General features: G+C 39.9%; 1 protein-coding gene across 1 annotated transcript in view; it reads right to left on the bottom strand.

Annotated features, from left to right (window-relative positions):
- Window positions 1–12566, bottom strand: part of SORCS3 (sortilin related VPS10 domain containing receptor 3) — a 564865-nt gene that overhangs the window by 31775 nt on the left and 520524 nt on the right. The window contains exons 19-20 of the mRNA XM_077748455.1: window positions 4315–4428; window positions 1082–1253 (exon numbers count right to left, since the gene is read on the bottom strand). Of these exons, the coding sequence (XP_077604581.1) occupies window positions 1082–1253; window positions 4315–4428 (286 nt within the window). The remainder of the gene's footprint in view (window positions 1–1081; window positions 1254–4314; window positions 4429–12566) is intronic.

Below are 12566 nucleotides of genomic sequence, written 5' to 3'. Positions count from 1 at the left end.
TGAATATAAATTGAAGTGGAAATGAACTGGAGGCAATTCAAATGGATAAGATCATGGCTCTTCACATCCATTCAGGAGAAGGTTTTTACAGTGCTGGTCCTGGAAACTCCCTAGTGGAAATACGATAATGACCTCCTCTGAATATTAAAGTCCTTTAATTCAGGTGCCTAGTGTGGGTGAAGGCTGAAGAATCTGTCAACCCAGGATAAGGAACCTTTACTGTCCTGTTCAGTATGGGCCAGACTTTAAAGGTTTCTAAACTATTCACATTTGGGAAAAAAAACAAAAAAAAAAACAAAACCTCCCAGCCTGCTTTGGTCTCTTTCCAAGATCTGAAGAGCACAGAGCAATTTGCATACAAATTTAGAGGCCTTTGAAAATCAGGCAAGATTTTTGCCCCATCACCTCAGCAAGCAGTGCCTGCAAAGCTCCCTGGTTTGGGAAAGAGATGAAATAGCCCATGTAGGGAGCAAGAAGCATAGGATAGAGCTATTTCCATCCTGGAATGAATGGATGCAGGCTGATTTTACTGCCTTAATTGCAAAAGACACTAAAAAGTGAAATAATGGAGTCACTACATTGATGTAAAAGCAACTAATGTGACATTCTTTATATAAGTAAGTTTAAAAGATTGCAATAATCTTCCCCCACACTCACACTCACACTTGCAAGACTCTTTGAAAGCCTTGTCGGCTTTTCTAATCAGGGTGGTTAAGCATGAGAAAAAAGCAAAAGAGGCCCCTGGGAGGAACAGAAAAAAATAAGAATTTCCTTCTTCTGGCAAAGTTTAGAGTATATGGTCTTATGATGATAAACATTCTTTCAACAAAGCAGACCCTAAAGGAGAATCTCAAAGAACGTATCCATATCTGTATCTTCCTTGAGCCAAGTGGGCCCCCTATAGCCTAGGTCTGTGCTAAGGGATGGAAGGAAGAGGGTCCCTAAATGTCCAAGCCTTCTCTTATTCCTGTCTTCTGACCATTGACTCTGGTACAGAGACCTGTGGGAATACATGATCTTTCTTTTCTTCCCTCCCCGGGAACAGAGAGTTATGACCTCAGAGACCGGGGACAACACCTACCTCCTCCATGAGAATGATGAAAGTCGCATTATGCCCCTGCTCTGCTACCAGGCGCCCGTCCGTTGTCACCACATGGAGGCCTCGAGGAGCTTTTCCAGGACACATCTGGGCCTTGGCCATGTACTTCTCCCTCAGCCCGTCCGTGCAGTTGTTAGATACAATTCTTCGGTACCTAAAGAGTATTGACAGCTGTTGGCAGTGTGTGTGTGTGTGTGTGTGTGTGTGCGCATGCGTGTGCATGTTAGAAAAAGATGCCAGGAAGCCAGAGTGAGAGATGTTTTGCACAGCTGCTCCTAAAAACTGGGTCTCAAAGAAGACAGCCCTTTAAGAAGCTAGACAAATGCTGAGGAATTGCTATCCCTTCATCTGAGGAAGAGTAGCTCTTTAAACATTATTATTGATCCTACCTGGTGAGCCACGGATTAGATCAGTGTCTAAACCAGCCCAGAAAAATCAATGTGTGACTCACATGCAAGATGGAAGGAGGCAGACCCACTGGACGGAGGAAGCAAGAAAAGCAAGCACTCCCTTCTGTGAGGGACAGACTTGTTTGTAGTTATCTAAGGCCATCTTCAGCTTTCTCTGTACCAAAAACCAACTAGAAGATCAAAACTTCTAACACTAATTCATCAGGAAGCCTCTTCCTGTCTTCCCTCTACCCACAGGACATCACTCCATCCTTTAATACTGAATAGTCCTTGCTCTGAAGCCACAGGGCTCTTTTATAGCACATTTTCTCTCCTTACTAATATTTCACTTCCCACTCAACACAAATGCCAAATCCAAAGCACAAATTTGAAATGCCTGTTAAATCCTGCTGAGGGAAAATGGCTCAGAGAAGAAGTGGGCATAGGGAAAACTCCCCCACAAAGCACTGTGATCTTTCAGGACAAGGGCATCTTTGTGCATAGTGATGCCACATCATCTCGCTTGACCAAGGATCCCAGCATGTGAAGCCAAGAGCTTGTCCACAGTCCTAACCTGCATGGAAAATATTATTTTCACTATCTGTAAGACTGCCTACCATCAACATTCTGGTAAAACCACATAATATAAATGCACCACCACCACCATCATTGTATCATGTCTTCTTTCACCCTGTAGGTCAGGAGTAAGTAACCAAACCATCCATGCTGCCTTCTTCTGATAGACTTTCAACTGAAAGCAGATGAAAGAAAATTCTTTGTGAATGATATTGATCCTCCTCTATACCTGATATTTTCTCTGGTCCTCTCTCCATCCCTCACCACCATACATTGCTGAACTACCAGCCCTATCTCCATCCAAAGATTTCAGGAGGATGGTGAGCAAATGCTGTGTGTAGTTATTGCCTCAGAGAGAATTATAATACATCCCCTTGTAGATACATATTATTTTTTAATTGCCAACTGAGCTCATAATGGGTCTAGAAATGTGCTGTCCAATATGCTAATCACTTTCTACCTGTGCCTACTGTGCACTTAAAATGTGGTTAGTCTTGCATGTTAAAATGATACTATTTTTGTTATATTAGGTTAAATAAATTACCTTATTAAAATTAAGTTTGCATTTAAAATTATTTTTAATGTAGCTACTAGATATTTTAAATTATATATGTGCCTCTTATAATTCTTTTGGTCAGCACTGGTCTACATAAGCAAACTTTTGTAAACAATTTATACTTTCTTGCTGACTATTAATCATTTATAAGATATTTAAGATATTTGATTTTTACTTATTTCAGATATTTTGGTGGGTACCATAACCTCATGCAAACTTGATATCATCTACTCTTTCTCTACACCTCAACTGGCCAGCTGGTTGACCACCTGTAATATAAGCCAGCATTTAAGCAACACAGAAGTATGTGTACACAATTGTAGTAAAAATGAATTATCTTTCCTTTTCAACTTTCTAATTTATTTGGCTGGCTATTTGGGATTTTGGTATACCTATTGGCTATTTTGATATACCTAAGTTGCTTTAAATTGGGTGTAAATATACATGTCACATGTGTCACATGTCACATATGTGATGTTGTGATGCAATTCTCTTCCAGTTCTGTCCAAGTTTTGCTCTGGCTTGGGATTTGGTAGCCTATCTGATGACTTGTGCCTATTATATTCCTCTTCCTGAAACTTGATAGCACTGTGTTCTCTTCTATCCTAACTCTTTACGTTCATGCTTCTGGATCTGTAGTCTGAATGGCTGAAATCCCTGAATTAGACACCCACAATAAAACAGCATCAAAAGTGCTTAAGCCCCAGCTCAGGCCCCAACAGTTTCTTAAGAACCAAGTATTTAGCTAAAATTTCTTGTTTTTCAGTAGCTCGGACCACTCAACACATCTCTTCTATCATTTTCTTCCGTCTGTAGACATCACTTGGGTGGATTGTACCTATTAATTTTACAACCACAGAAGGTAGAAGTATGGAGGTGGTGAGTAACTTTTGTGAGATGGCAGAAGACCCACTGGAAGAGTTGAGACTGGAGTCCAGAACACCTTAGTCCTCTGCTACTCGAAGTCCTGGAACCAGCAATGCCAATGTTGCCTGGGAGCTTCTTAGAAATCAAGACTCTCAGCCCCACCTTACATCTACCAAATCACAAGCTGCATTTTAACAAGATCACCAGGTGATCTGCAGCACATTAAAATTTGAAAAGTGCTATCTCAGACCCCCAATTCACTTGCCAAATCTGTTCTGGGCCATGGAGGGGGCAAAAGAGGGGAAGCCAAGTCTCAAGGAAATATTTGTTTCACACACCTGAGTAACTCTAAGTGAGCAAAGAGAGAAACACACACATAGTGTGACAATTAAAGTGTGTCTTGACCTCCTTATTCCAGGAGGTCCTAGAATGGGACTTGTAAATTTTAAGTTGCCAGCATCGGAGTCCAGGACAGCTTCTGTTCATCTATCACTGGAGAGCACTGTGATATCTGCATTGCTCTTGTGTTCATTTATTTCCCTAGGGGCTCAAAAAATAACGTGGCATCTCTTTCCAGCAAAGAAGACCTGACCAAAACAATAGCTAAGGTCTGTCAGAGGCAAATGGAAAAAGGTACTGAAATCTGGTCAATGTCTGATGTTCCCCCTAAAGCTACTCCCAGCTAAACAAAGCCTCAGCTTTCCTCAGAAGCCACCTGTAAACAAACTATCTATACTCTATGTTGCTTCAGAAGAAATGCTACCTTTGATGCCAATCTAGAGAAACAGGAGACGAGTGATTAGAGTTCCTTCAGGTGTTTCACTTACCCAGTGCTGTTAAGGTAGCTTTGACCAAGGCTGCAGTCCTTTGATGGAGATGCTGGGTTGTACCAGAAAGCTGGGACACACTGGCTCTCTCCGTGTCTCTCATAGCCATAGTCACTGTCCAGAAAATGAATATTGCACACTGGTACAGATGAGCAAATGCTAAAACACACCCCCCACACACAAACACAAAAAGTCTTGCAAAAAGCCACAATGCATTCTTTCAAATATTCCCAGTGACATCAATTTTTCATTTGAAGTTGTAGAGTTAGAAATAATCCTGAATCTTTGGAAATCCAATGTACAGAAGAACTAGTGAATTATCAAATGAAGATTCAAGGTTAAAAAGAGGTATGGATATACATCATGTAGCAGGTACACTGACTGGGGTGGGTGTCAGAGATGCTATAAGATGAAAAGCATATTATGGATCACAGTGGAATTACTGACATAAGTAGGTGATAAGCAAGAAGATGATTTTAAATCAAGATTCATTTCTGGGTAAGATTCCACAGGTGTTATTCTAAAGTTAATATCATAGACTTTATTTTACCTTTTCCTAAAAATCCTTTCCCAAACAAATATATATATTTGCTTTCACATATATACAATCATTCAAACTGTCCCCAATACATATAACACAGGTCTACTGTTTCCTTGCAACAACAACAATTCTGTGGTTCTTTTCCACATTTTAATAAAAGCCTAACTGTAATAAAATAAAGAAAGCAAGCAGGTATGATTCCCTTCTGCTTTCCTCCAGTTCCAGAATGAAGAAGTAACAGACCAGCATAGAAAGGAGGGGCCCCAACTGAAATGTGATTGGTGTTTCCTTACTTGAAGTTCCAAAAGGTTCCCAGATGCATAAATGTCAGGGTAGAAAAAGAGCAATAAAATAAGTATTATTGCTCTTGAAACCAACCAGAGGTCATTGAAGGTGTCTTCACATGACAGGAGAATTCATGCTTCTACATTAAGCGTCCAAGGCTTTCCTGAAACCCACAGCCTGGACAGAACAATCTGGACATTTGAATATCGATCCACTGAGTGGTAATAAAGCATAAAATAGCAAGGAAAGTCACTCTCTCCAGACCTACCTCTCCTTTCTTTTTCTGCTCCCATGTTCTTTGAGCCAAGATTTAATTAAAGTCCAATGAAAATAGAGGCAAATTGTCTATATGTGTGACTAGGGTAGGAAAAAAGGGAGGTAGGAATATAAGTTTAACTCTAGATTTATTTATTACTCAATATGTGCACTGTCCTCGGGAAGAAGTGTGACAATCCTTTCCCTCAAGGACTTTTAGTCTTTGGGGAAAGAGATCTAACATGCTTCCAATCCAACCAAAGAACAGAATAATACAGCATGAGGCAGAACATGAAAATACAGGATGAAGCAGTACAGTTAGGAAGCACCGACTGTTTGATAGGAGTATATAAATTGTTCTCCCAGTTCCACACCACCTTACCTCCTCATCATATTCCTCTACACCAAACTCATACCTGAACAGCCCAGGCCAAATTCTCAACCCTTTGTCTCTTCCTATGTGATTCCTTGGGCTTGAAGCACTCTACGTTGTCTGCATTTGGTAGTTTTCTAAGTATTCTTCTTCAGTATCTCATCAGATGGGGACCCCCAGGGTCCCCAGACAGAATCTTTGTGACCAAAGCATGTTGGAAACATGGAAGCTACAGAGATCTTTTGTTTGGCAACAAGAGTTCAGAGCAGTACCTAGGACATTGTTGGTGTTGACTATTTACTGGGTGAATGAATACTCCAATTATGTTTTTTTAAAAATTTATTTCTGAGAGAGAGAAACAGCATGAGCAGGGGAGGGTGAGAGAGAGAGAGAGGGAGAAACTGAATCTGAAACAGGGTCCAAGCTCTGAGCTAGCTGTCAGCACAGAGCCCAACGTGGGGCTTGAACCCACGAACCGTGAGATCATGACCTGAGCTGAAGTTGGACGCTTAACTGACTGAGCTATGCAGGCGCCCCTCCAATTATGTTTTAAAAGTAATCACACTAATTATCCCATTACACTGGGACTGTCTCTGCAGGGAGATGTGAGCCCATAGTTGACCTTCCATTGTGGACCACAGAAAATATCCCAAGTGCTCGACAGATGCCTAAGCCAGAAAGGTAGGACTCAAGACCAGCTTTGATATGGCCATGTTTAAATGAAACTAGAAGAAAAGAAGGAGAATGGGACGTGTCTGTCGAGCAAGTCTTTTGCCATGCCCCTGATCAATGATTAGAGATCTCCCAGCCTACAAGTTCAATGTGGACTCAGTGTTGTGATAGCTGGTAACCACCAATGAGAATGGACTTAAAATTTCAGGGATTTTGCCAGCTAGTTAATGGTTGTTAAACACAGCCATTATCAAAAAATAAGTTATATAAAATCTTAATTAAATAAATTATATTTTAAAAATAACAAATACATAAAGCACAGATATTTTGTTGCATTTATAGTAATAATAATGATGATAATAAATTATGTTATATATAAAATGCTAGGTATTATTATTTTATCTATGCTCTTGAGGTTATTTGCATCTATGCAACTGTATGGTAAAGATACTACATAACATTGTGCTTCTGTACTTCTCAATTATATATTCATAGGTGTCATGCTGGTAGCTTGAAATTGGCCACATCTGGGGATATTTATAGCAATCAGCAAATGCTACAAATGAGGGCTTATTTATTTATTTTTTCCAAGAGAGCCGGTAGTTAATAATTACCAGCACAGCACTGAATATCTAATTTCTTTTTTAAAAAGTTTTTAATGTTTAGAGAGAGAGAGAGAGAGAGAGAGCACAAGTAGGGCAGGGGAAGAGAGAGGAGACACAGAATCCAAAGCAGGCTCCAGACTCTGAGCTGTCAGCACAGAGCCCAACATGGGGCTTGAACCCACAAACCATGAGATCATGATCTGAGCCGAAGTTGGATGCTTAACCAATTGAGCCATGCAGGCACTCCCTGAACATCTGATTTCTAAGCATTGCTTATTGGTAGAAATATTTGGGCTGGGGTGTGTCTGCACTGCTTCTAGACAATTCTCCAACTGCTACATGGAACTAAATCCATTGAATGTCCTGCTAACCCTCAGAAATATTAATAATCTCTGAAGGAAGGGTGTTCTCTTAAATAGCTTAGGGAAGGATGTAACCTCTTTCCTAAATGTAACCATCTTTAGCAGTTCTGTTCAGCCCTGCTACCTGTTAGTGAGGTAGTAATTAAAAAAGGTACATCAGGAATGCTGTTTTGCCCCAAAGAGAAAAAGCACCTCATTAATATTTAATAACGTTAATGGAAACATCACTGGCTGCCTCCAAGCTGTGGACTTCTTCATTAACTTCTGCTAAATGTATTTTAAAATCTCATACTGCCCAAACTACTCCCCCCCCCCCCCCCCAAGCTCTGGAGTTTGCATGATTTCAAAAATCAAGCAGTTCCAGCTGCTACTCCAACTTCCTGGGGAAGAGGTGTTTTTCTGTTGAATTGTGACATTTGGAGAGAATGTACCAGAAAGTCTGATTTGCCTCAGGGAAGTATGCTGCCACAGCTTCTGCAAACACACAAGCAGTTTCCTTCCAGAAATAAGTCACCTCTGCATCTTTCTTGACTATAAAAGGGTTTAGAACTTCTAAAAGTTTAGGCAGAAACTCCTCCATTTCCAGGGACGTATGTCCTCCAAATCCCATTCAGGGAGAAGCCTTAGACTATCTAAAGAAGGAAGAGACAAGCTTCCGAAATCACAAAGCTTCTGCATGTCAGTGACACTTGTATTCCTTGGGTCCAATCCTCTCAGTGAATAGGTTGGAAGGGAAAAGCAAAAGAGAAGTGACTTGTTCAGAATTGTACACAGCTGACAATGGTAGATGGAAGGGATAATTGAGACTCCTGACCCATGGTTCAGCATTAGTGAATGGAGCACTCATCTAATCATCATAAGAGAGAGCCCACTGGTGCCCAGGAATGACATTCTGAGACTCTGGGAGCCAGCCCAGAAGTCATGATTTCTGTTGGCTCAGTGGCGGGGGCTGTCCTCCTCTCAGACCATGCAGAGCCCTCTCACTGTCTCACTGACTCCCCTGTCCTCCATTCTCCCATTCGGCAGTTGAGATTCCAGGAATAGCTGGAATAGACTCCACGGGTGTCTTTGTCCCACTTGATCAGGCAGGATCCAATGCTGGTTTGGAACGGGCACACAGAAGTTGTCGGCAGGTACAGAGTGAACACTCAACAAACAGAAGCGACCGCAACAAAACCAATGGAATAACAACATCAACAGCATTTTGCTAAGACCTAAGCCTAAATACAGGCAGAGAGAAAGGTGATTACATGTAAACTGTTTCATAAATTGTATGAAAATCTCAACCAGCCTTCCTCAAGTATTCCTCCTTATCAAACTTCATGCTCTCTAATGATCTTTTCATACAACTGCTTTCTCTGAAGTGCTGCCCCTTTTCCTTGTGTTTGGCAGCAAGTCCACACAGCTCCATTACAACCTTTGTCTGAGAGACCTTCCTGTTTTACATCTATGCTATCCAGTAAGGTAGCCACTAGCCCCATGTGACTACTGAACACCCAGAATATGGCTATGGTTGGACAGATTTCAGACACACCTGCACTTATGTACCGTGGCATCCCCATATCTCTTCCCCTCTCTATGTTACCACTTGATAAACTCCCTCTGTATATCTGGGAGTTATATCTGTATATCCCATGTACTGCACATGGAAGGAAACACTAAAACACACCCAGACTTGGAACTCCAGAGCCAGAATATTATTATTTTGAATGAGTTACTTAACCTCTCTGTGTATCCATTTCTTCATCTATAAAATACTTACAGTAACAGATTCTCCTTCCAGAGGCTAGTTGGGAAAAGTAAGAAAATCCATCTAAAGGATGTGGTGAGTACTAGGTGCTCAGCTAAAGTTACTGCTGAGTAAGTGGTTGGATGAATAAGAAAAGAGAATGACTGGGCATAATTTCTGATTCAACCTGGTTCTCCTTGAACAGAAGTATTTGCATCTCTCAGAGGGCCACTCCTTCCTAGAAGCCTCATTTGACTTCAGAGAAGGCCTTTATACTCCCTTTTCTGACTACTCACCAGCCCTTGACAAACTTAAATCACAGGGAGGATTTATGCCTGGCCCTTCACCAGTGCCACAGTGGAAGTGGCTCTCTAGAAGAAGCATGAAGCTAACTAAGTAGAAACATCAATATTTATGCAAAATTCATGCTTAATACCGACATGCACTCCAGATGGAAGGATGAATATTATTTTACAAATAAATGCTTTTGAGAATCTATAAAAGCTTCTCTCTTCAAACAAAGAAAAGATACAGGTTGAAATTACTCTCCCTTTGTGGATCTAGGCTATACTCCTAAAGTTTTCCGCCAAAATCAAGACATTTAATGCATCCTGCCCAGCGTATGTACACCCCTCCCTCCACTAATCTGATTAAAATAGGTTACACCCTCTCCCTGCTGTCTCTGACACTTAAAAGTTGCTTGAACCAATCAGATGAACATGACTTGATTTGGTTTAGGCAAACAACTGGGTAGAATGCACATAATAATTACTTATACTAACTGAGCTAGGCTTTTCAGATTCTTCAGCTAATAACACTTCCTGGTAGGAAGGACCATTGAGAAGGAGACGGGGCTATGAAACTCTTGCCATGCACTGATTTCCAGCACTAAAGACAAACAAACTGTATTTGACGGAAAAACTATATTTTTAAACCAATACCTATGCTTACTGAAGGCCACTTAAAACAAAATCATTTTAAATATTTAGTCCTATTGTTTATGTACAATATTATAGAAAAGCAATGGAAAATTCAGAAATGAAACTTTCTTCCCTACTCAAAAGTAGTGCAAAACTATTTTTAGGCCACATGATTTTTTTTCCCCTCTTCTTCTCAGATTCTGACCATTAATCCAGCCTCAAGTCCTGGGTGTTTGTTTATTTATCCTATCTCTGACTCAAGTGGTTAATTTTTAAATTATTAAAATATAATTAGCTTACATTGGTATATTAGTTTTAGGTGTACAATGATTCAACAATTTCACACATTTCTCAGTAGTTATCATGATATGTGTGTTCTTAATTCCCTTCATCTATTTTACTCATCCCCCCACTACCCAGATCACCTCTGGCAACCACCAGTTATTTTCCACTGAGTGGAAAATAACTCAGTGGAAAATCCACTGAGTGGCTGAGTAATATTCCACTGTATATGTGTGGGTATGTATGTGTGTATATGTGTATATATATATATACACATATACACACATACATATATATGTATACACACACACACACATACACACCTACACATACCACAGCTTTTTTATCCATTCAGCTACCAATGGACACATTTGGATTGCTTCCATATCTTGGCTATTTAAATAATGCTGCAGTTGGGGCACCCAGGTGGCTCAGTCAGTTAAGTGTCCAGCTTTGGCTCAGGTCATGATCTCAAAGCTTATGAGTTCAAGCCCCACATCAGGCTATCTGCTGTCAGCACAGTGTCTTCTTCAGATCCTCTGTCCTCCTCTCTCTGTACCTGCCCCTAACACCCTCTTTCCCTCCCTCTCAAAAATAAATAAACATTACAAAAATTATAAAAATAAAATGAAATAAAAAATGTTGCAATAAATATAGGAGTGCATACATATTTTCAAATTAGTGTTTCTGTTTTCTTTAGGTAAATACCCAGTAGTGAAATTACTCAATCATTTGGTGACTCTATTTTTAATTATTTGAGGAACCTCTATATTGTCTTCTATATTATTTTTAATATGAGATACAATTGGCTCTAGAAACGTAGTCACGTAATGCTTCAAATACCATACCCCCTCAAAATTCTATAAAGTGTTCTTGAACCCCAAACACCTATGACAAGTCTAGAATCAATGGTCAAAACTACATCATCTGGAATTTTGTTAGAGCTAATGGAACATTCTAAATAAAAACATATCAATAGCAGTTCACCTAGATCATTTGAGGATGTTTTAATTTTAGAATAACCAAACTTGGGGACTTGTTCCTTTTGAAACATAAAGTGAATCTAATAAGACTTGTTTGATTTCTTGAGAAACAGTATGATAGAGGAGGGAACATAGGATTTAGCTAGACTTGCATTTGAGCTCCAGATTTCTCTGTTATGTGACTTTAGTCAAGCAGCTTAGGTTCCAGATGCTCATTTTCTTCTCATTAAAATGTCATAGTAACAATGCTGATGTTACAGAATGTTGGGTCCTGGTGGTACCTCTGTAAATGCAAGTGTGAGAACCAAAGAACACCTTTGGTTCTTTGAAAAAGCAAAGACTTTTTAAAATTTTGCCCTTCTTTACTTACAGATTCATTCTCATAGCAGTTCCCAAAGAAAGGCTCAGAAATATTTTAAGCAGTACCACCTACAATGAATGAATGCATAACACCCAAAGGTATGACTTTGTAGACAGGGCTCATTTGGATGTATAAGCTCTGGTTTACTTGCTAAAAATACCATGGGGACCACTTAACTCTAGGGTACAAGATTAACAACAGCAGCAGCAATAGCTACCATATGGATGCCTACACCACTAGGATGAATGCCTTACATACATTAATGATGTAGATTAATTCATTATTCCTCCCTAGCAACCAATGAGATATACATTATATCATCTGTATTTTACTGCCAAGAAGGTGAAATCATGGAGATTAAGAAAATTTCCCAAGGTCAAAATATGTGAATATCAGAGCTGAGATTTTTTTCCAGATGAGGAAATGTTAATGTAATTACTGAAAGAAAAATATTTATGCTACAATTCTTCTTCTTTCTCCATTGTGAGGTTTCCCAAAAGCGGGTTAGGATCTATTATAGCTCAGAGAGACACAGGAGAAAATAGCATGACACGCAAGGGCGGTGTGCCTCCATGGAGTCACTCTTCAGAGGGACCCATGGAAGACTGAAATACATATTCTGAATATTCAAGCTGACATCAATATGTCACGCAGAATAATTCTGAGGGGTCTACTGTATATATTGCTATGACAATTTTGCTGCTTTGTGGTTAATAATTGAAAATCATTCTTTCCAAGTGTGAAATATTCTCTGTTTCCAAAGGGTCAGAAGTGCCATAGGTAGGACCCTGACGTTCAAATGAAATTCTGTTTAGCATATCCCATTTTAATGATTCTCGTTGAGGTCAAGCTTTCCAAAGCACACATTCAGGGATGCAGAGTAG

The sequence above is a fragment of the Crocuta crocuta genome, unplaced genomic scaffold (genome assembly GCF_008692635.1).
Source record: "Crocuta crocuta isolate KB4526 unplaced genomic scaffold, BGI_CrCroc_1.0 scaffold619, whole genome shotgun sequence".
Lineage (NCBI taxonomy): Eukaryota > Metazoa > Chordata > Mammalia > Carnivora > Hyaenidae > Crocuta > Crocuta crocuta.
The sequence above is the reverse complement of the archived record's forward strand: the minus strand, read 5'-3'. Positions and strand labels throughout refer to the sequence as shown.